Source organism: Thunnus maccoyii, chromosome 20 (assembly GCF_910596095.1).
Source record: "Thunnus maccoyii chromosome 20, fThuMac1.1, whole genome shotgun sequence".
In the NCBI taxonomy this organism is placed as follows: Eukaryota; Metazoa; Chordata; class Actinopteri; order Scombriformes; family Scombridae; genus Thunnus; species Thunnus maccoyii.
Window position 1 is genome coordinate 17,729,258 of NC_056552.1, and position 22,916 is coordinate 17,752,173.

The following is a 22,916-nucleotide window of genomic DNA, read 5'->3' on the forward strand; positions in this document are numbered from 1 at the left end:
TAGACAGATAAATAGATAGATAGATAAATAGATACATGGATAGATACATAGATATACATAGATACACAGACAGATCTATACATAGATGAGATAAGATAGATTGTTTTTTTTACTTATTTTTTTACGTCATCATGATATTTTGTTTAAATTACGCAATAGCAGCACCCAGGATCCCTTGGGAATATCCCTTCCGTGACTCCCAGGGAACAGTTAAGCTGGGGTTAAGCCAGCTGGGGCCTGGACTCACACATTTGCTCACATGATATAAAACAAAAAGCGTTAACACCTAATAAAGACTTCTGGAGCCAGTTAAAGGATGTAAAAGGATGCAAAGATATGGCCTCACTGTGCTCTCTGCTAGCCAGCCTATAAAGACTACTTATAATTAATGCTAGAACAAAAGCCCTGTAGCCTGGACTCTTGATGACAGTAAAATGAGAGGAAACTGTGTTGAAGGGGCTATATAAAGCTCTTCAGTGTCAAGCTGCGTGTGCCTCTGTGGCAAACACTTTCACTGCTAAAGTACTCCCCGTTAATTCCTGTGATAGTATCGTTCAATCAAAGATACTTACTGTAGGTCTGAGATCTATGTTACGCCTTTTCTGCCTTGGGAATATTATCTACTTCAAGTCATACATGAATGTTTAAGTCCGTCCTATGGTGTCGCAAATGGGCAATACAGAACGAACCAGAATGGACAGTCAGATCCTTTCCACTTCATGAATCCAGTTTAACTGAAATCAAATCAGATTCATTGTCATTCTATCTTACACATTGTAAATGCAAAGCAAAATACTTTTTATGTCACCAAATATAGATAAAGTAATCAGATTATAACCCCATTATTTTACAATGAATATTACTACAGCAAATGATATAAGAAAGTCAAGAATATGGCACAAATTTAAATTATGATAGCATTAATAGAATCCAGAATTAATATAAGATGTGAGTAATATGTAGCATAGCATTAAGAGATCAATGACTGGTACACAGTAGAGTTTAAATTAAATTAATCTACAAAGAGATACAGGCTATGTGTTTTTCTAAGCAGACACAACACATTATTTGCCAACACACATTCTTGACTTAAAAAAAACTGAAAATGGAGCCAAATGAAAGTGTTGCTGAGTTGACAGAAAGTACAAACTGATCCTTCTGAGGTCCTGAAGTGTGATACAGATTTCTCCAATGACTGAGACATGTTTTTTTTTGTTGTTGTTTGTCTGTTGCCCAAATGGAAGAGACACAACAGCCTTGTCATACTACCCACGCTTGTCTTCTTGTGTAATAAGCCAAGAGCCCACTGATGTCGTCTATTAGCTGTCAATAATTCCCGAATAGAAATTGCAAGGCTGTAAATGTGCAGATGATTTTTAAAAACACATAGCCCCCCCCCCCCCCCCCTCCTTTTTTTGATGAAATCACCCTATCACTCATTTATTAAATTATATAAGCTTTTTTCAAACATAACATTTTGAAATGCTTTGGTTTCAAGGTCCTGATATTATGCTTGCTGGCTTCACTCTCACACTGTCATGGCTTACTGGGACACATGAATAGAACGTAATGTAGCTGTCATTGATGTTAATAGTAATGCTTGTGATTTCTCTACTATAACAAGTCAAAATGTCTGCTGTGAAAAGGCTCTCTGTCGCCCAAAACTATGTTATCAACTGTCATTGTCTAAGCCTGTGGTTGAGAAGCTATCAGTATATTAAAAATGAGTGTTAAACTTGATCAGAAGTGCTGACGACGGAGCTCCACTGAACAAATGTTTGCCTGAGCAGTACTTGCTAGCTCGGTACCCAGCAAGGCTATCTCAGAGAAAAACTAGCAGTGCAATTGTTTAAGGCACTGCATACCCACACAGGTGTTTTCACTAAGGCTAATTAGACCTCCGCACAATAAACTGTACATACATGATGTCATCGAACTCTAACAAAACTGAATGTCAATCAGTCTGTACACGCCCACACGGTCCTGAGAAGAGGTCTAATCAAGCACAATCATTGAAAACACCTGTGTGTGGGGGACCAAGTATTCTTCAGTTTTATAAGAACTGGTTTCATACTTGGACTGATTATTTTGTCCAAACACAACTAATTTCACTTGCACCATTAAAATAGTGCCTTTTGTGTTACTTTCAGGCATACATTGCTGTCTGCCATTGTCTTTTTTGATACTACCACTTGAGAGCACTTAAGTCACAATTTTTGAAATCCTGCACTTATAATTAATATGTGTTTGCAACCAAAGTTTGTCACCGCAGCCTTAACATTAGATGTTTCCAATCAACTGATCCGACCTGCAACCTCCCTCAACAAGGTAGAGATTTTGGAGCTCTAACCTGAGAAAGGGGCCATGTGCAGCATTAAACATGGCAATACATTATGCTTCTTATCTTCTCTCAGTTACAGGAGGTGCCTCTGGTCTATTGATTCATGAAGCAACATGAAGGGACAACCTGAGGGGACATGAGGGGGCCACTCTCATTTCCTGGCTCTCTACCCTTGGTAATTACCTCTCTGTGCCCAAAGGTCCTTGGTGTGTTTAAGAGGATGAGAGAAAGAAAGGGCAAGACAGTGAATATACTGTATACTGTAGATAGTTCTGAGTAGCCCTGCTATAAAAGAAATACAGTTATACCGCAGCTCAGAGGCACAAGCCATGAAATACTAGTTCTATTATTCAATAAAGATTATCCTCCTCTGGCCCTTGGTGCCAAAAATACAGGTGGATTTTTACCAATTTCCCCTGATAGATTTGATAAATAGTTTACACAGTCCATACAGTGTTATTTGCTGATGTTTGAAGATAGCAGCTGTTGCTCAGCCCAGTGCAGTGGAGCTCAGATGTGTTTTTCGTTGCTTAGAGCACCAGTTAAATTACATTTGAGGGACTGATAAACATCTTTTTCAAAATTATACTCATAAAAATCAGAATAGAACATGCTGTAAACAGTGTCTTCCCTCTGGACGTAGCTGGTGGACATACATTTTTGTAAAAAGTAGGCTTACATGAAAGTACTCACACAGGTAATTTTTTTGGGGGTGGGGGGTTGAATACCACAAACTAAATGCCAGTGAGCGCCATTGTACTGGGATAAGCTACAGCTGATAGCTCCAAACTTAAGCAAATAACACTGTAACACAGAATAAAAATAAGATTCAGCAAAACTGGGTCTGTCCCAGCAGTGAAGTCATGAGAACAGACACAGAGCCGCGACTACAGTCTCTCTGGTCTCCCCAGGGGTAGACTCAAATCTGTCAGCACCCTTCTCTAATGCAGCTCTCAGTGGAAGGCAACAGGGATAGGATCCTTCTCCCCAAATTCCCCTGCACGCACACACACACACACACACACACACACACACACACACATACACCTCACACCCCATCACCCCGCCATCCCTAGCCTACCTAGACTATGCCAGGGTGCATGGATCATCGTTTGCTGGCTGGCATTGCTCTGTCCCAGGACGCAGACTCTAGGCTCTAGCCAGGACAATGTCTCCAGTGTCAGGCAGAATGAATGTCTTTGTTGCCGCAGACTCAATACAGGACCTTCACTCCCACAAGTAGCTGGTTGGTTTTGATATGAGAACAGTATCTCCTTTAAGGTGATGCAGAGCTGAGTGCAAAAGAAAGTAGACAGTTGTTAAGAAAAGTCCACAGACCAAACTTGGATACATATTAGTACTGTTTAAAACTAAATGTGGTGTGCTGGGGGTACGGTTGTGAATAGTAAGAGGAGTATTTACAATAATACTTTATTTGTTTTGATCGCCCAATAGAGAAACCAACCTCAAATTTTTGCATTGCTTCAAATCATGTTTCTGCTGTAACTGGCTGTTTGGCATAGTCATTTTTTTAAAAATTTCTTTCGATCTCCAAGGTGTGACATAATAGACAAACACCCTGGCCTGTTGAAAAGGACTGAAATGAACACAAAAACAGATGAAACTGCAGCGAGGCGAGGCAGTGAATCACACAACTGAATGAGGTGGTTACATAAGACAACAAAGCCTCTATGCCATGGAATAGAGAAATGGCCAAGATTAAAAGAAAAACAAAGATATTTAGACATTGAAATAACTTGAGTAATTTTGCTTACGTGAAAATATAACTTGATATTATTGTGTCTATAGTAGTGTAATTGGCTGCTAAGCTAGGTAGGTGCAGTGGATTTTCTCAGCAAAAAGAACAAATTTCAAGTATTAGTTCGACAACTAATTTGAATTCCTCCGGCTGGATAGTTTTGTGTTATTTTAAACCACTGGGTTCAATGAGGAGTACGTTTTAGCTTACCTTCCCCTCTGACTTTACACACAACTTCAAACTTTGACTCTAAACTTAGGAAAGAGCGACATCTTGCGGTGCTATTACGTCATCACGCTGCCGTTGAGCGTAGAGCAGTTAGTCCTCTCTCTAACCAATCCGCGACAGGAATACTGACATCTGACGAAATGAACCAATGAACGCTTACGACGTTTAAAAGCAAAAATGTCGCTGCTTTCATTGTGAAGCAAAGGAGCCGCTGTAAACAAATATCTTTTTTATTCTGTAAAACACAGAAAACGTCAGGTAAGCTTCACATTTAGTGAAAAAAAAAACAGACAGCGTGACTGTATTTAGTTTTTTCCTTTTATGTATATTTGCACCCGGCTTATCGACTACATTTTAATACATTGAGGAATGACATCGGCAGCTAACGGCTAACGTCAGCTAGCCAAATAATGGAAAACGTAAAGTTAGACTGAGTGTTATCGCTTAGAAATTTACTTCAAAATAGCTCAATGGTTGTGTCTTGGGAACTTTGCTATTATTTTACATGTGTGTATGTTCGATTATACCAGGATGAAGGTGGTCAATTTGAAACAAGCCATTCTGCAGGCATGGAAGGAGCGTTGGACTGACTACCAGTGGGCAATTAATATCAAGAAAAACTTTCCAAAGGGAGCAACATGGGACTATCTTAACCTTGCAGGTCAGCAAATTAATAATGTGGCATTACACTTGTTATCTTGTTGTCATTTCTATTGTGGCTCTAGATGCTGTGTGTTTATATTCCAGAGGCCCTGATGGAGCAGGCGATGATTGGCCCCTCTCCTAACCCCCTTATTTTGTCATACCTCAAATATGCCATAAGTTCTCAGGTAAGAAAAAAAGCAGTGTTCTGAAAAAAGGTGTAATTGAGCAGTGTGTCCAACTGCAAGCTGTGAACATTATCCTCTCTCTCATTCTCTTTCTATCTCTCTCTGTAGATGGTGTCTTATTCCAGTGTACTCACAGCTATCAGCAAGGTAATTTTGTGCTTGATGACAATTACGACAACTATGCATTTTACAATAAGACGTGAGAGGTTTTCATGAATATGTCTCTTTTCCGATAGTTTGATGATTTTTCTCGGGAGCTGTGCGTCAAGTCACTGTTGGAGATGATGGATATGTTCTGCCATCGTCTCAGGTATGTAAAATTTTCCATTCCAGTTTTGGTCTCTATCATTTTCACACCTACATTCTGAATCATAACTTGTACCCTATCATGAAGTTTATGATTTGTCCCTATGTGTAGCACCCTCTAATATTAATAGACAATTAGAGAAACATCGTGCAAATATATATCATTCAAAAAACAGTACTAAACCTTTTAATAATACTATATGTTACTGTTTTGTAGGATTAAACAATATGAGGAATGATATATGCAGAAAGCACTTTTATTAAAAATGAGTTACTTCTTATTACTTTTAATTGGCTCACACCTGCAGCTCATCCAGAGTGCTGCTGCTGCTAAGGTTTTTCTCAGCTCTAGAAGTAGTGATTATATAACACTAAGATCACCCATGTTCCACCAGTTACCCTTTAATTTTTAAAATTACATTTTACTCATTGCCCTGGAATAACAGTCCAGGTTCTCTGGGCTGGTTTGAGCCCATCAAAATTATTAACCCCATCAAGAGCTGCAGATAGATTGTTTTAAAGCGCTTTGATATTTTTAATAGATTACTTGCTCTTTTGATATGATCGTTTTATGTAGACTTGATGTTTTACTACTTGCGTGTACTTTTTGGTCTGCAAAGAAATTAATTTTTGCAATGTTCTTCTCTTTAAATGATCTCTTAATTCACTGTGTCTCATCTCTGACTCTGAAGCTGTCACGGGAAAGCAGAGGAATGCATTGGGCTGTGTCGGGCTCTGCTTGGGGTGGTGGTGTGGCTACTGCAGGGCTGTGCCTGGTACTGTGAGAGGCTGAGGGAACTGGGCCTATCAACCAGCACAGAGGCCATTCTGAGAGCCTGTCAGGAGAGGCTACACATTCTGATGTGCAGCACCAAGAACAGAGCCCTCGTACACATCGCTCGCCTGGAGGAACAAGGTGTTAGGATTGTGTGTGTCTGTGTGCCTGTGTATACATAGGATTGTGAATAATGCATCAGAGTTTTAACAGTATATCACTTAGTTGATATATTAGTCACATATATGATGGCATGATGACATTCTGGCCTTCCAAAATTCTTTTTTTTCCTTTTACAATTTATTGACTGTTGTAAATAATCAATCAGGAATTTGTAAAACGTTTGTAAAATATGAAGATTAGATATCATCATAATGTCAGTAGATTTGATACTAGAATGCTACCTAAACTTTAAAAAAAATCTGTTTTAGTTGAATGTTATTGTGCGTGTTTATTATGAACATGAAGTCTTAGAGTGTTTCTGCTGCTATTCATTCACAGGTTCCTGGAGTAATGTGGAGCAAGCAATACTTAAAGTGACAGATGGCCTCAGCAGTGTACCTAACCAGACACTGAGGACTAAATTAGAGGAGAGCGTGTCACTGGTAAAAGGGTAAGAATTTCCTCCTCATTCCTAAATAAGGCAGAGCTATCATGCTGTTTTGGCATGACGCTGCTAAGTTTTAGTGTGACTGTGTTAATTTAAAGACCATCACAATCAATCTGCCTCTTGCTAATTCTTACTCTCTCCTCAGTATTCCCCTGATGCTGTCTGTGCAGTGTGACCCTCAAGTCCACGCCTCCTTCCCATCAGTCCATGCCTTCATAATGCTGGAAGGGACCATGAATTTGACAGGGGAGACACAGCCACTGGTGGAGCAGCTGATGATGATCAAAAGAATGCAGGTGAACTTTTAGTCGTCGAGAGATGTAATACAAAGCTACCTTAGTGTTTAAAATGTTTCCCAGTGCTCCTGTAACCTCATCATTATCACGTCAATGAAACCACTTTGAATAAAGTTTTACATTTATTGTGTACTTATTGCATACTTGCAAAGTTTTTCTATTATACCAGCCAGATTAAACGGTGCAGGCAGTGTTTCTATATTGTTTTATAGCAGCAGTCTTCTCAAAATTTCTGTCCTCCACAGCAAATCCCTGCTCCTATTTTTGTGTTGGAGATATGGAAGGCCTGCTTCACTGGCCTCATTGAGTCACCAGAGGGCACAGAGGAGCTCAAATGGACTGCCTTCACATTCCTCAAAGTGAGATTTATCTCAATCATGAGGACTCATCATCATGAATTTATTTCTCTGAAATAATGTAAACTGATTTACATCCGATACATGATTATCATGATCATAATCATACATGATTAAGTATTGCCTTTGTGAGCCATAGTGTAGATACCACTGACAGAATGACATTAGCATTGTCACCATCTTTGCACATGATGTCACTGCTCATCCATGCTTAAAGAAATGCATTTCTTTTTTAATTTTCCCAGATCCCACAAGTTCTACTCCGACTAAAGAAGTATCCTCAGGGTGACAAAGGACAGGTAAAACAGTTGGCTCACTGATGTCTTTCTATCAACTGAGCACACATAGTTAAGAGCAATTAGTACTGCCAAACATATCTGTCTAACTGTCCAACATATCAATCAATAGTTTGTGTGTTTAAAATATAATGTAATGAACCTCCACTATAACTTTAAACCATGGCAAATATATTTTCCAGGACTTCATGGAGGATGTGAATATTGCATTTCAGTACTTACTCAAGCTCACACCACTGCTGGACAAAGCTGATCAAAGGTGCAAGTAAGTGCAGCCAAAAACTTGCTACGACCATCTTCATTGCCCGTTACTTCATTGTAAGACATTATAGATAAGAAAGTCAGCTAGATGTCAGGTAAGGCAGCACTGTAGCCTTCACCATTTTTTTTTTTTTTATAATTTTTCCTTTCCTTCTTCACATAGCTGCGACTGCCTCGGCATGCTGCTACAGGAGTGCAACAAGCTTGGCCTGCTGTCTGATTCAAACACAGCCAGCCTCACATCGAAACGGTACACGTTCCCCTCTCACAGTGAACATATATGTTTCAGAACATTTCAACATAAGGATTGTATCAACAATCAAGTCCTGCAGTAACCTCAGTTTTGTCTTACTTTTGTTTTAAAATGATGATAAATGTAGTTTTATTCACCATATTCACACAATATCCCACACTCCATATCTCCCTCTCCCCCTTGCCCTCTCCCTTTTTCTCTTTCTCTCTCTTTCTTCTCTCTCCTCTCCCCCTCCCTCCCTGTCCCCCTTCCCCTTGCACATTTGATTTAGGACCGAGGACAGGGAGTTCGCCCCAAGGCTAAAGACAGCAGAAAATGCCAACATCCAGCCTAACCCTGGTCTCATCCTGAGAGCTGAGCCTACTGTCACCAATATCCTCAAGGTAATGCACCGTAATCTGATCTAAACGATATTACAGTGCTGGTGGTTTTAGGCCTGATCAGTACTAAGTAGTATTCATAATGGGTCCAGAAATACCAAAAAGGGCCCAGAGAATAGGTACAGAAATCTAATTACATTAACGCAACAAAAACCAGTGTGCGATGTTGTGGAACTCTCTCTGTCAGGTTGTGCCTGGTGTTGTTTCTTTTTCTTTCTTTTCTATATTAATGCAACCCAAGTTCTCGGCCATGTAAGGTACGATAGGAAAACATTGTTACATCTAAGAGACCGCATAGCCGAAGTGTCCTTAAACCTCTTAGAGCTCCAAGCCTTCCTGGAACTACAGCGCCATGGCAACGAGATGCCAGTAAATCGCCTGCATTTGGCACACAAACACCTTGCTTGTTTTATTTATTCAAAATCATTATTTATATCCTAGTATAATATGCTGCTGCACTGTGGTGCAATATCCAGACTGGTGCAATATCTTTTTTTTAATGTATTTTTTAACTGTTGCTCCAGTACTTCATTAGAAGCTCTGTGAATAAATGTTGGGGTGTTGTAAAGAACTGTAAATAATGAAATATCTCTCCATTTGCTTTATTCTGAGATCCTGCTCATTTTGATCAGACTTGATTTGTGAAAATTTTCACAGCACCCTAATCAATTTGCTACAGGAGAGAAACATTATTAAATGAAAGTAGTCAAAGTTCTCAAAGATCACAGCACTGCAATGACTTCACTTTTTATATAAAAAAACTGACATAACTTTTTCCTTCTTGTTCATTAGACAGTAGATGCTGACCACTCTAAGTCTCCTGAGGGCCTTCTCGGGGTCCTCGGGCACATGTTGTCTGGAAAGAGCCTTGATCTGCTTCTGGCAGCAGCAGCTGCCACTGGGAAACTCAAATCATTTGCCCGAAAGTTCATTAAGTAAGTAAATGGATACTAGACTGTAAAAAGAGACAAATGGTCCTCACAGTCACCAGACCTATGACTTTTGTAACAGTTTACTACCTTACCACCTATATTTTAAAGGGTGACAAATTTCAAATGTTGCGATGTTTCCTAGTTGGAAACTCCAGTTGGCTCATGAAGTGTTTTTTTTTTTTTCTAGGCTTAATGAGTTTCCCAAGCACATCAGCGGCGAAGGATGTAAGTTCAAATACAAGAGTGATGTGTTCCAATGTGGGAATTTCTTTCCTCACTGACATATTATCTGTTGAATGAGATACTAACACTGAGGATTTTCCTCCTCTCCCTCAGCCAAATCTGCATCAATACGGGCCCTGCTCTTCGACATCTCCTTCCTCATGCTTTGCCATGTGGTCCAGACATATGGCTCTGAGGTCAGTACATGGGGATGCTGGGTTGCATGTTAATGGACAGGGATCTGTGTCATCTCTCCATTGTGGTCAATTTGGCCTGTTTCAGTCCATAAAATACATGGCGGACTTATGTCTACTCTTTCCAGGTGATCCTGTCAGACCCCAGTCCTTCAGGGGAGACGCCCTTCTTTGAAACATGGCTACAGACATGTATGCCGGAAGAGGGCAAGACCCTGAACCCAGACCACCCCTGCTTCAGACCCGAGCCTGGCAAAGTAGAAAGCCTGGTGACTCTGCTGAACAACTCCTCAGAGATGAAGCTAGTGTGAGTTGAAGATAAATCTCGAGTCAAGGAACTGGTTCCAGTTTCCCAAAAGCATCTTAAGGCTACAATGATCTTAACCTATATTGCATACCATAACGTAGACAACCATTCCATATTGTCTGGGTTTTTGAAGGCACTTTTCATATCTCATTTTGTTTCTAGTCATTTCAATTTGCACAACCTTGGAACTTATTTGAGCCAGGAATTCCTTTACAGCAAACATACGTACATATATATGCAATTACATACAACACTTGTACGTAATGGCAGCACTTTCGTCTATGTGTCTCAGATGAAAGAGTTTCCTACCCACACACCAATGCACCAGACAGGCACACTATTCTAATCAAGTGCTTTAAACTTCATTACCATGCAATAATTGTGGCTGTGACGGAAAGGAAAAGATTATAATGTTTAATGATCATAATAATTTGTTTTCAGACAACTGTGCTGCTTTTGATGTACTTGATAATTTTTTTTTTTTTTTCAATAGACTAAACATTTAATTTAGACTGGTTTCCTATGTGCAAAGTATATGTTGCTTAATCAGATTGTGGTCTGAGTTTATATAGCACTCTCTAAATGTGTAATTTCCTGTGACATTTATCTGCTCTTATAGTCAGGTGAAATGGCATGAAATCTGTCTCAGCACTCCAGCGGCTATCTTGGAGGTCCTGAATGCGTGGGAGAATGGTGTGCTATCTGTGGAGGCAGTACAGGTCCGTCCCATATTAATGTTCTTTTTTTTCCTTTTATCTTCCTGTAAATGGATAACATTCTTGTCCTTCCTGACGATTACATATCTAAGAATTCTCTTTTCTCCTAATTTTGGAGTTTGACTCATTCCTCAAGTGAGTGTGACATATTCTGTGGAAACTGAAGTAGCAATGTGTTAACCACTTGCAACAGCAATGACGTCTCCATTCCATTCAAGTTTTCGAATCACGCAATGGCTCAGGATGCAGTATTAGTCGGAATCCTCTTTCCTTTTATTGTACCCTGCATTCCATTAACCACATCCTTCCTTCCTCTTTTTCTTGCTGTAATCTGCCATCTCTTTTTGAGTGTAGAAGATCACTGACAACATCAAGGGGAAGGTGTGCAGTATGGCGATCTGCGCCGTGGCCTGGCTGGTGGCCCACGTCAGGATGCTGGGGCGGGATGAGAGGGAGAAGCCCCAGACTATGATCCGACAACTTGTGACCCCGCTGTATGGGGAGAACACTCTGCAGTTTTACAATGAACGGTACAAATGTTATATTTCACTAACACACCAACTTGTACTTGACAATGTTAGCCCATGATGAAAAGTGTGTTTCAATCCAGTCTCCTGAACAGTCCTTTATTACATGAATTAACAATTACGTCCGCTCCCCCACACTTCCGCCAGCGTGATAATCATGAGTTCCATCATGGAGCACATGTGTGCCGACGTCTTCCAACAAACGGCTGCGACTCTGCGTCCCCCAGTTGAGGGCCAGGAGCCAATCCCGTACCGCAACCTGCTGCCCGCCAAGGAACCCATCCACACGGCTCTCAGCAAGCAGTTCCAGACGGTGCTGCGCAAAGGCTGGGTGGACAGTCGAGCTCTGCACTTGTTTGAGAGTCTTCTCAACATGGGAGGGGTCTTTTGGTTCACTAACAATTTGGTCAAGGTAGGTGGGCCGGGAAAATGTTCGGACAGCTTAAGGTTTAAATAAGTAGAAGCTACACATCTGCCCAATTCTGTTCATTTGTGGCAATATGTGCAGCTTCATTTCTTAGTAGAAGTGTTTGTGTATGTATTTAAGTTGATTCTGTACATATGAAAGAAGAAGCATCAACAACACTGACAGTATTTATAAGCATAGAATTCAATTTCTCTTTTTCTACTTTCTCCATAAATTGTTTTGCCTATGAAATGTCAGATAATAGAGAAAAATATTATAATTTTATAATTATTACAATCTCCCACAGCCAACAGAGACGTCTTCAAATGTCTTGTTTTGTCGACCTCTATTATCTGACATTTTATAGACAAAACAATTTATGGGGAAAGTAATCGGCAGAATAATTGATAATGAAAATAATTGTTGGTTGCAGCCCTATTCCTAAACAGGTTATTCTAGCATAATTATAATGTTGACAAGCAGTGTCAGTCGGGGTGACTGTGGCTCAGGAGGTAGAGTCCACTCATCAAAACATTGCTTTATTGTACCACTAGTGGTCAAACACATCATGTGGTACCTTTTTTAAAGATGATGAAAGCTCACTCTTGTGGTATCAAAGGTGCATACCAAAAAATCTTAAATGGAGTATGGCTAACAGTCAGATTACTTTATGTGTAATTGAAACATTGCGTCATATTTCAGGAGCTGCTGAAGGAGACTCGACAGGAGTGGGCCAATCGGGTGGTGGAGTTACTCTACAGTATCTTCTGCCTGGACACTCAGCAGATCACCCTCACATTGCTGGGTACCATACTGCCCAACCTGCTCACAGACTCCGCCCACTGGCACAGTCTGGCAGACCCACCTGGCAAAGCACTGGCCAAGTAAGAGACGCTTCATACTTTGATGGTTGATGATGATGGGAGTGGTTTTGGTAGCTTTGAATCAGGTGTTAACTTTGCTCTTCTCATCTAACTCCTCAGGTTGTCTGTCTGGTGTGCACTCAGCTCTTACTCCTCTCACCATAAAGGCTTGTTCTCAGCTCATCAACGCAAAAGGCAGCGAGAAGATATCGAGGTAAAGCAGTCACACAAGGCCCGTTGCAGTATGTGTCATAAGGGCTATGTATTGTGTGAGTCATGAAATTTTCAGAGTGAGAAACCAACATGTTGAAGTAAATACAATGATTAGATTTTTATAACTGATATTGACACTAAAAGTAAGTAGGATAGCACTAACTATTATTTAAATGATCTCCAAGACAATGTTGTGCCTACCATGTGTATTGTTGGCTGCAGGACTACAGCAGCCTCTTTCCCTTGGATGACACTCAACCCTCTAAACTCATGCGTCTGCTCAGCTCCAATGAGGATGAACCCGTAGCCCTTTCCAGTCCAGGTTAGTCTATAAGTGTGTGTGTTTTTTTATATATATATATAAATATATATATATATATATATATATATAAAAATATATATATATATATATATATATATATATATATATATATATATATATATATATATATATATATATATAAAAATATATATATAAATATATATATATATATATATATATATATATATATATATATATATACTTTGCATATATATAAATTAACATGTGACCTTTCAGTGATGTGTCTGTAAGTGTGAGCCAGGGGATTATGTAAAATACCAGATGGTTTCTGAAGTAAATTGACTTTCTAATGTTACAAGCCAGTTGCTTCTTGTAAGCCCTTTTAGCTAAATCAGAGGAGCATAAATAAGCTTATAAGCCAGCCTGTCTTACCTTAAATGATGAGCAGACCCACATGGAATCTGCTCCAGAATGAAAATCTGCAGAATTCAGCGGAATGTTTTTTGCTTGTAATGTGATACTTAAGATAATAAAGATTGTTTTTGAGCAAAAATAAGCACACAAAATACATTAAAACAACCTAAAATTACCTCAAGCAGGCTGAAAGAAATATTTAGTAGATTTTAGTAGAACCATTGAATTTGAAACAGTTCAAAACAAGGTGCAAACATTTGTTGGAAAAGTCAACCAGCATAAAATGCAGGGTTCAATGTGGAGCAGAAAGAGCAAAATTAATCTGTGAAAACATTAACCATTAATCATCTCCCAACAATTAACACTTCAACACATAAACGAACAAATACATAAATAAATAACTGGTAAGGCCTTTGATCTCAACTTCACCAAATATCTTTTGAGAACCTCTAAAAACGGCAAAGGCAAAAAACATGACACTCAAACATAAAACTTACAAGCAGCATCTCTATTGGTTTAAAATCTGTGGAAAATCTGCGCAAAATCTGCGCAAAATCTGTGGAGGTGGCGTTGGAATTCTGCGGCCGCAGATTCCGTGTGGGCCTTACGATAAGTGCGCGTCACCATCTTGCCCGTCAGCAGGTTTTAACTTGAGCACTGCCGTTTTTACTTGTAACAATTCAACAACAGGAGGAAGACTGAGAGCAATACAGGTTTTGTATTGTGGTTCCCAGCAACTACTTTCATCATGCAACCAACCTTGCTGATGTAATGAGCATTCAGGCTATCGGCTTTGGGAATTTTTATTTGTTTAATTTTGGCTACAGCCTCATGGAGAAATCACCAGACAGGGCATCAAACATCTGTGTGTTGCATGACTTAGGAAAAAATGATGAGCCACTTTGCTTGATGCAATCAAGATTGAAACTCAAAGTTTTTTTTCATTCCACCTGTTTCCACTGAGTCATTTAGAAACTGTATATACTATTCTTACTTAAAAGTATGGTGGCTTGCCATTAGTTTAGGGTTAGTGCTTTAGTGGTGAGGTTACCTGTTGTCAAGATTGCACTTGCCTAACACCAGCACAACACAAGAGGTATAACTTCTACTTCCCTGTTGACATTCATTTGTTGTGTGTATGTTTTTCCTTTCCCCAATTAACAAATTAAAATGAAAACAAAACTTCTTCCACTGTTTCTCACATCACGTGTTCTCTCAAAGGAGACCGATCGATGAGCAGCTCCCTCTCTGCCTCCCAGCTTCACACTGTCAACATGAGGGACCCTCTCAACCGAGTCCTGGGTGAGATACCCGTTTACCTTTTTTCCTGCTTCTTGCAAAGAATCAAACCCCAGGCTTGTAAAACAGAGAAAATGTGTCCTACTTCCTATGCCTCCCTTGCTGCTTTCTTAACAAAATACTCAGGAATACAGACAGGAGACAAATTAAAGGATAAACCTGAGTAAATTAGTTCAGACACAATAAATGCTGATTCATACATGGCTTACTGAGTATGAAAATAATGGAAATCATATTCTATGGCCTCCACAGTCACCAGATCTCCACCAAATTGATCATCTGTGGGAGATTTTAGGCTGCTGTGTGTGACAGTGATCACCATTATCAAAAAAAACAAATAAGGGAAAGTCTTTTCGAAGAATGGTGTTCATCCCTCCACTAGAGTTCCAGAGACTCAGAAAATCTATGCCAGGGAGCACTGAAGTTGTTCTTTAGGCTTGTGACTTTCTGAGACACTTTATTGCGTTAACCAAAAAGCTAAACTCAGTAAATTCACTTTTTTTTTTTGTTTGTTTCTGAGAATCCTGCAGGAAATGCTGTTGCACAACTGTTCTGGTAATCAGGGACTTAGCGCTATTTGCTAAATTTGGTTTTCCAACTGAAACATTTGTAAAATGCTCAACCTCCACCTGTTCCCATCTCCCCAGCCAACCTGTTTCTCCTCATTTCCTCCATCGTTGGCTCCAAGATGGCAGGACCTCACACTCAGTTCGTACAGAGCTTCATGGAGGAGTGCGTCGACTGCCTGGAACAGGGTAGTCGCGGAAGCATCCTGCAGTTCATGCCCTTTACAATGGTGAGTTATGAGTAAAGAGAGGAGGCTAGACAGATGGTGATAAGGAGGCAGGGGGAGTGGCTGTTACATCAGACATTATTGGAAACGGTCTGAAATTCCATCCCAGATTCAGTGTTTGTTCCAAAGGTATTTTAAAAGATCGCTTTAGTGAAGAAGGATAAAACCGGAAGAGAGACCAAATCCAAGGTTGAGATTGTGAGTTATATCTACCTGTGCTTTATGTGTTTTCACCAGATGTCTGTTCAAATGCATTTTTAGTAGTTAAATACATTCAAAATGTGAAGAAGGAAGTGGCCCTAAAGAAAACAGATCAAGGGTTAAAAAATGCCCTCTGAAAAACCATGACTAGGTGCTTTTTTTGTGTGCCTTGAGCAACATGATGTCCATCGAACCACACTATTACTGATAAATAAAGGTGATTCTTCTTCTGTGCATCCAGGTCTCTGAGCTGGTGAAGCTGCCCGCTTTGGCCAAACCTAAAGTCGTCCTGGCCATCACTGACCTGACTCTGCCGCTGGGGAGGAGAGTAGCTGCCAAAGCCATCTCTGCCTTGTAAAACTGTGGGTTTAAATTTACATCAGTACCAAATGAACCCATTGTTTGTTCAGTGACTCAGTGCTGGATCATCCATTTAAAGGGGATTGTCTTTTATGGCAAATGTTCATGATCATGTCTCTGTAAACACTTGTTATTTTATATGTTCTTTTTCATTCTTAAAGAAATGTGTAAATATTTTTTAGAATAAAAAAAAACCCATAATGATAATTGTCTTGTTTCTGCTCGCCAGTATTTAAAGTGAGTTATTTTACGTGCAAGATCATATTATATTGAGTCACATTCGGAAATCACAATAACATGAGATCAGACCACTGTGATGAATACGCCAGAGTCAGGTGCATTGTCACATGTTAGTGAGGCTACCACATGACACTACGTACAAGGGATTTTGGGCCATCCTCTGAGTAACAAAAGCTCCTTGTGGTCATCAGTCAGACATCCGTTGATTGCAACACTTCCTCAAGTAAATCTGACTGGCACTAGTGTGGCAAAAATGACACATAAGCCTCCATTTCACTTTTAGTTGCACTTCTCTATTACAGTATTAGGTTCTGAATTTTAGGAGTAGTTTCATTGATGACATAGCTCATGCGTAATTGTGACCCAGTGTGCCAGTACCAGATGTGTCAAGAGTGCATTGTAATTGCCAAATAGGAACAAATCCCTTTCAAGGAAATTTTTTTTTTTTTTTTATTGAAAGACAGAATACAAAACACAAACTTGTACAGTAATATTAAAAATAAGATTCATACAAAAATAATTATGTGTAAAATTATACACAATGTAGTATTAGTCTTTAACGTACCCCCTTGTGTGAGTTTTAAAAGTAAAGATTTTATATTTAAGCCAATGCTGAAAATCTTCCAGCTTTGCTTTTCATCTTTATGAAACAACGGAGAGGAATTGTAAGTGTAGTTTCTGGCTTGTTTTATATTGTAGACATTAGTTGTTCATTTTTGTCAGGGGCTGAAGGATGATTTAATTTCCAATTATTGCCGTGTAATATAGGCTTAATGAAGTTATTTCAGGCTGAAAGAAGTTGCCTCAGCTGTAAACAACAAAAAGCTGAGGGATCAAAAGCATAGCTGTCAAAAATAAATACCCCAAATAAATATTCAGTACTACATTTCCATAAATAAATTAATAAATAGAAATCAGTTTAAAAAAATAAATAATTTCTCAACACATAAATAAATAAATACCACAGTAAAAAAAAGGGCAGGATGATGTACATTTTTTGCACGTGAGCTAAAAGCAGACAGATTTAGGCACATATTTGGTTAGCTCTCCGTCTCTTCTTCATTGCTCTGGTCCAGACTCCTGAGGTGGCGGATCATGTCCTGCCCAAAGGACTGCAGCTGCACCAGAGTCAGGTGTGCTGCCACCTGAACCTCATACTCCCCTGGCAGACGTAAGGCCACAGGGGTCGAAGTTGGCTGCACCACAGTCTCTGTTGGGAGCATTTTCAGCATCTGTAAGATATACAAAAAACACATCATGAAGGTGGTATAAAAAATCAGAAATATTTAACAGAACAGATTGATTCAGAAGTGTTCTGCTACCTTGTTGATCTGAATGCCAAGGTCTCTGATGTCAGCTGTTAATTCAGTCACTTTGTCTGTTTTCCCCAGCCGAGGGGAGACCGAGCTCAGCATGTCGCGGTGCAACTGAAGACCCTCAGACATCCGTCTCAAACTGGTCTCCTGTGTGGGAAAGAACACCAACAAATCAGTCATGTTGTCTTTCTTCAGCTTATGTACAGTTAAAGAACCGATTCCCCCTGAATGGTGCTTACCAAAGAGAATTTTTCTGACACAACTTTGAGTACAGGAACAGACGGGATGCCAATGTTGGTTGCCATTATCCCAAGCTTTGCATTATCTGAGGAATTGAGTTGCAGAGTCTGTGGTGAAGACATAAAGATGTTATGGATAGATCACAGCTTGGAATACAACAAGAAACACACATTAACATCATATGATCTTGTAGCCTTGTATGCTAAGTTTAATCAAGAAAAGCAAAAAGCATGTAAGATTTCAGCAGATTTAAGGCCGACATAAAACCACACAGGCTCATTTTAGCTGATTCACTGGTTTCATTTTCCCACTGCTTTAAAATCAGATAGTGAATACTTGTGTTATAACACCCACTGCAAGTTGTACTGTGACTATTACAACTGCATTTAGTAGTCACAGTATACAACTGCAAGTGCATTTACTCAAGTACAACTTTGAGGTATTTTACTTGAGTATTTCCATTTTCTGTTACTTGATACTTCTACTCCACTACATTTATTTCACAGCTATAGTCACTAGTAACTTCACAGATCAATATTTTATACATAAAACATATGATCAGTTTGTTAAATATGCATTGTTACAAGTAGATTAGACTATTCAACAGTATAAGGTGTTAAAGTGAGCTCTACCTTGACAATATTAAAATGCTGCTCACATGTACATGTCAATGAATCAATATTCCATTCATTTATAAATAACACTCTAAATTGGGTCATCTTACATAATCAGTACTTTTACTTTTGATACTTTTAAGTACATTTTGCCGCCAATACTTAGCAAAGTAGACTTTTACTAATTGAGTAATTAAGTATTTTTTCATTGTGGTATTGTTACTTCTACTCAAGTAAAAGATCTGAGTACTTCTTGCACCACTGATAATAATCAGTACATTTATTTTTTATATCCACAGCCTCTAGAATACACAATTCACATGGTTTGCTCCATTGCCAGTAATTTGGTGATGAATGAAAATATTTCAGACATGAACGCATAAAAGAGGCTTTTATCAGAGACACAGTGCTGATTCAATGCAGTCTGAAGAAGCCCTTATACGGGCCCGAACAGACTCATCACATGCAGCAGCCCCGAGGCTCTTGTCTAAATAGATTCAATCAAAAACACAATTATGCGTCGCTAGGACGTGTCTATACTTTATCTCACCTCTATGTCAATGCAGGATTTGTGCGTCTCGGGAATGGAGAGCAGGATCTTTTCTGTTAAACTGCGGCTTCTTTGCACAATTTCCTGAAATTGTAGATTCGCAACAAGTGTGCTCTGTGCGTCGGAGAGCTCCGGCAGAGGAGCGCTGCAGACGAGGTCGGTCATGTAGTAGAGGACAGCGAAAACTGTAAGAGGAGAAAAATCAAAAAGAGTCGGTGCCGATGTAGCATCAAAACAATCCCTTCTTGTACATCCAGCACAGTGCTGAGTGTATGTGTGTATGCGAGGACGAGCGAGGAAGACAACAGCAGAACAAAGCCGGAATGTCTCTTCTGCAGCTCCTCTGTGCTGCAGCACTAAGCATGCCCTCCCCTCACAGGCTAAAATAGCTACATGAGTTGACAATATTCCCTGTAATATGAACCCTTAAGCCAAAAGTAGCTGCAGTACTTAAACATAACCAATCTGACAGTTAAGTTATATTACATATGACATATTAAGTTATAATAAATACTATCTACTTAAAAAAAACAAAAAAAACAGGTCCAGATCATTTAAACTTTGTAATAATACGATTTAATGCTGATTAAATAGTCCAGATCCTGAGCAGCAGCTTCAGAGTGTCTGCTGTGTCAGGATGATGGTCTACAGAGATGAGAGAGCAGAAAGCGTTGCCACTTTACTTACCAATCAGGATGTGCATGGCCTCTCTTAGGGGGATGTCTTAAAGTATTGACCTCAAGTGAACACTAGTCATGATTGATTGGGCACACGTATGTTTATATATATAGCGGCCCCCGTGCAGATATTCTGGGTTTTCCCATTATTTGGTCATCTGTCTCATAATGAGTGACTGCATATTTCCATTAAATTTACAAATTTAGGTTCAGAGGGCTGTACGTTTTTAGAAGCACCAGAGTTACATAATTTAACATTTTGGGTCACAAAATAATAGTAAACTTTATTTTTTTTAATATAGCATCTTTCCAACAGAATCCATCACAAATTACTTAACACAAGACAATGAAATGAAATTAAACGGTAAAACAAAGAAGCTAATAGTTAATAACAATAAAAAGAGTGACACAGGTTACAAAGATGTAGGATAAAAGAACAAATATTTGAAAATGAAGGGTGAAATTTATATGACTCTATATTTGTTTTCTATTATGCAATAACGTTTTCAGCCCAAGCCTCCAACGTAACACAATTCAAGACTTTCATTTTGGGAACTGGAATTCCTTCATTGCTGATTTTTTACATTGATGTAACACGACTAGTGTCATATACAGAGAAACAGAGAGGGAACAGGCATTTCCTTTTTCACGGTTACATGGCAATTGAAATTGAAAGTGCTTAAACAATTTAAACACAGCGTTTTCTGGAATCTGTTTCTTTTTGTTTTGTTTTTGAGGAACCTTTTGTAAAAATTTCACTATGACGTGTCTGGTCATCATGATTCTTGGAGGGCGACTTGTGGGTTTCGCCTTGCCATCAATACATTGGAAATTTTGACATCTTGATGCCTGTAACGCATCAAAATGATCAAACCTCAATAAAGATTATTTTTATATTCAGTGTGATTATTAGATTGTTGTCCAAGCTGCAGCAATGCGAGAAAGGTCTAGAAATTATATTAGGATTTATATATATATATATATATATATATATATATATATATATATATATACATTCTATTAATTTTTCAACACACACATACAAAATCATGACAGCACCCAAATCAAAAATCGCAGCCATGTGACCACATACATTGCAAGACTCATATCATAACACAAAACATCACACAGACTGCTATTAGTTTACAGAAAAGGAAGAGAGCAGAGAAAATAAAATGAAATGAAGGTTAATTAACCCCTATGTAGTAAGTCTGAAATTTCATATGTTCATTAACTAAAACTGACTCTTTAAGTTAGCAGGGAGACTCTCCATCACTTTAGGTTTTATCTTACATGAAGGGTTCTTGATCCTTAGAGGTGGCCATAGAATCAGGGACTTCACCAGACCTGGACATTTGTGGTGTCTACAGGTACGGTACTATTGAGCAGTGAAAAGACAAAACAAGAGTGCCATCTAGTGGAATTATATGTTTATTTGTATGTTTTTTTCTAAAATTAACCTCAGCTGTGCTGCTGTGCTCTGCAAAAAGGGGGTTGCTTGCATTTCAGTCACAAACCTCTCGAAGTTGAAAGCGCAATGAAAAATATGATGTTTTTAAAATTAAGATATAACTCTAATTTATTAGAAATATTAAGTTTTCAATCCATCTTTGCCTTAAGGCTCCACATATAATTTTACCACCTCAGTTTATCCATTCAAACCCTTGTTTCAAAAATTCCAAACACATGTGGTGGGAGTTATGTAATCACCTCATAAATCAGCCCTGTGTCTCCATTGTAGCAGATCGCTTTGCTTCATGCTCTGACACGAGGCCCCTTGATCAGTCAATGTAGCTATGTTACATCTGGCCATGCTTGATAGGCTATGAAGTGAAGCTGTCAAATCTGATCCCTGAAATCCACACTGGCCTGATCTCCAATCAATCCTGCATATGAAAGGAGGGCATTATTCACTGCTGACGGGGCCTCGCTCTGTGGCCCTGTCAGTGACCCAGTTGGAAACATCATTTGGTTGTAACAGAGGAACAATGTGCTATAGCTCACATTTGGCCCGACAGGGAAAGGCTGCACAAGAATATCCTGCCTTTTTGACCCTTAAACGCATGCATACTAATGCTTTATTTGATCCATAAATGTCACCTTTGTATCTGCTATAGCTGTTATAACTCTTCACTGGAGCTGCCATTACAGAAAATGGAAATAGTATGATGTGTTGGTAATCTGTGAAAAGCCTTGAGGTATTGACAGGAATTTAAATTAAGGTTCTGTGGAGATGAACAATGCTTGGCTCTTCAACAGGCTTTTAAAAGATGGACCCACGCCTCAATCTGGCAGGATTCAAGAAGTAAAGAGGGGGATTTAAGATGGCAGGCATCCACTAAGGAAACAGAGAGAGGTTTTACATTCAGCCCTCACTTCTTAAATCTATCATTTTTGTGTTGTACTGCTACTTTTTCAACCTACGTTAGAGGGCAGGAAGCCATTAAAGAGTTTAGGGAGGCAAAAGAAATGACCCAAGTAAAGAAAAGAGGTTTTAGAGTTCATCATGGGTCCTGGGACCACTTCTAATGTTCCTGATAATGATCATTTTGATGAAAGGTGTGAATATCAAATACTTACATCTAAAAGGATCTAAGTAGACGAGTAAATATCTACATTTTTGTACTAAAAGCATTTATCCTAAAATAACTTTCAATAAATGTTCTTTCAGAGCATCAGTCCAGTGAACAGAAACCTTTGCCCTCTGGTCCTGATGTATCATTTGTGTTTCTACATGACGAACATTGTTTCCTATTAACTAATTTCTCTTTTAATGACAAATTGTCTCATGTGATTTCACATTCGGTGAGAGTAATGCTGAGCTGTGCGGAATCAAGGAATTGCGAAACTTGTTTTAC

General features: G+C 39.1%; 2 protein-coding genes and 1 long non-coding RNA gene across 8 annotated transcripts in view; 1 reads left to right on the forward strand and 2 right to left on the reverse strand.

Moving 5' to 3' along the window:
* LOC121887531 overlaps window positions 1-4,408 on the reverse strand; it is a 46,403-nt gene extending 41,995 nt beyond the window's left edge. For all 4 annotated transcript variants that reach the window (XR_006092990.1, XR_006092989.1, XR_006092988.1 and 1 more), the window contains exons 1-2: window positions 4,311-4,408; window positions 3,423-3,633 (exon numbers count right to left, since the gene is read on the reverse strand). This is a non-coding gene — a long non-coding RNA (uncharacterized LOC121887531). The remainder of the gene's footprint in view (window positions 1-3,422; window positions 3,634-4,310) is intronic.
* A 76-nt stretch (window positions 4,409-4,484) lies between these two features.
* med24 (mediator complex subunit 24) lies at window positions 4,485-16,622 on the forward strand. Of its 2 annotated transcripts, none has more exons than XM_042398350.1 (26): window positions 4,485-4,586; window positions 4,859-4,989; window positions 5,076-5,158; window positions 5,267-5,305; window positions 5,395-5,468; window positions 6,157-6,380; window positions 6,741-6,852; window positions 6,995-7,145; window positions 7,391-7,504; window positions 7,747-7,800; window positions 7,980-8,062; window positions 8,222-8,308; window positions 8,583-8,694; window positions 9,484-9,626; window positions 9,811-9,848; window positions 9,960-10,042; window positions 10,168-10,346; window positions 10,966-11,065; window positions 11,417-11,592; window positions 11,737-12,001; window positions 12,698-12,879; window positions 12,979-13,072; window positions 13,294-13,393; window positions 14,990-15,070; window positions 15,715-15,863; window positions 16,303-16,622. In XM_042398350.1, exons 2-26 carry the CDS (start codon window positions 4,860-4,862, stop codon window positions 16,417-16,419), a joined length of 2,970 nt encoding a protein of 989 aa, XP_042254284.1. In that variant the 5' UTR covers window positions 4,485-4,586; window position 4,859; the 3' UTR covers window positions 16,420-16,622. The 2 variants fall into 2 exon arrangements, with proteins under 2 accessions (XP_042254284.1, XP_042254285.1); XM_042398351.1 differs by having other exon boundaries at window positions 8,595-8,694.
* Window positions 16,623-17,154: 532 nt separating this feature from the next.
* On the reverse strand, window positions 17,155-21,408 carry csf3a (colony stimulating factor 3 (granulocyte) a). Of its 2 annotated transcripts, none has more exons than XM_042397822.1 (5): window positions 21,352-21,408; window positions 19,382-19,566; window positions 18,217-18,324; window positions 17,984-18,124; window positions 17,155-17,893 (listed from the first exon to the last, which is right to left on the reverse strand). In XM_042397822.1, the coding sequence occupies exons 2-5, from the start codon at window positions 19,544-19,546 to the stop codon at window positions 17,702-17,704; spliced, it is 606 nt and encodes a 201-aa protein (XP_042253756.1). In that variant the 5' UTR covers window positions 19,547-19,566; window positions 21,352-21,408; the 3' UTR covers window positions 17,155-17,701. The 2 variants fall into 2 exon arrangements, with proteins under 2 accessions (XP_042253756.1, XP_042253755.1); XM_042397821.1 differs by lacking the exon at window positions 21,352-21,408 and adding an exon at window positions 20,069-20,105.
* Window positions 21,409-22,916: the final 1,508 nt, after the last annotated feature.

Coding starts and splice junctions, on each gene's coding strand:
- med24 (XM_042398350.1), top strand. CDS start 4,860: ATGAAGGTGGTCAATTTGAAACAAGCCATTCTGCAGGCATGGAAGGAG. Junction 9,849..9,959: donor GCACATCAGCGGCGAAGGAT/GTAAGTTCAAAT, acceptor CCTCTCCCTCAG/CCAAATCTGCATCAATACGG. Junction 10,347..10,965: donor TCCTCAGAGATGAAGCTAGT/GTGAGTTGAAGA, acceptor CTGCTCTTATAG/TCAGGTGAAATGGCATGAAA.
- csf3a (XM_042397821.1), bottom strand. Junction 18,325..19,381: donor AATCCTGCATTGACATAGAG/GTGAGATAAAGT, acceptor TCTTCACCACAG/ACTCTGCAACTCAATTCCTC. Junction 17,894..17,983: donor TTGGCATTCAGATCAACAAG/GTAGCAGAACAC, acceptor TATATCTTACAG/ATGCTGAAAATGCTCCCAAC.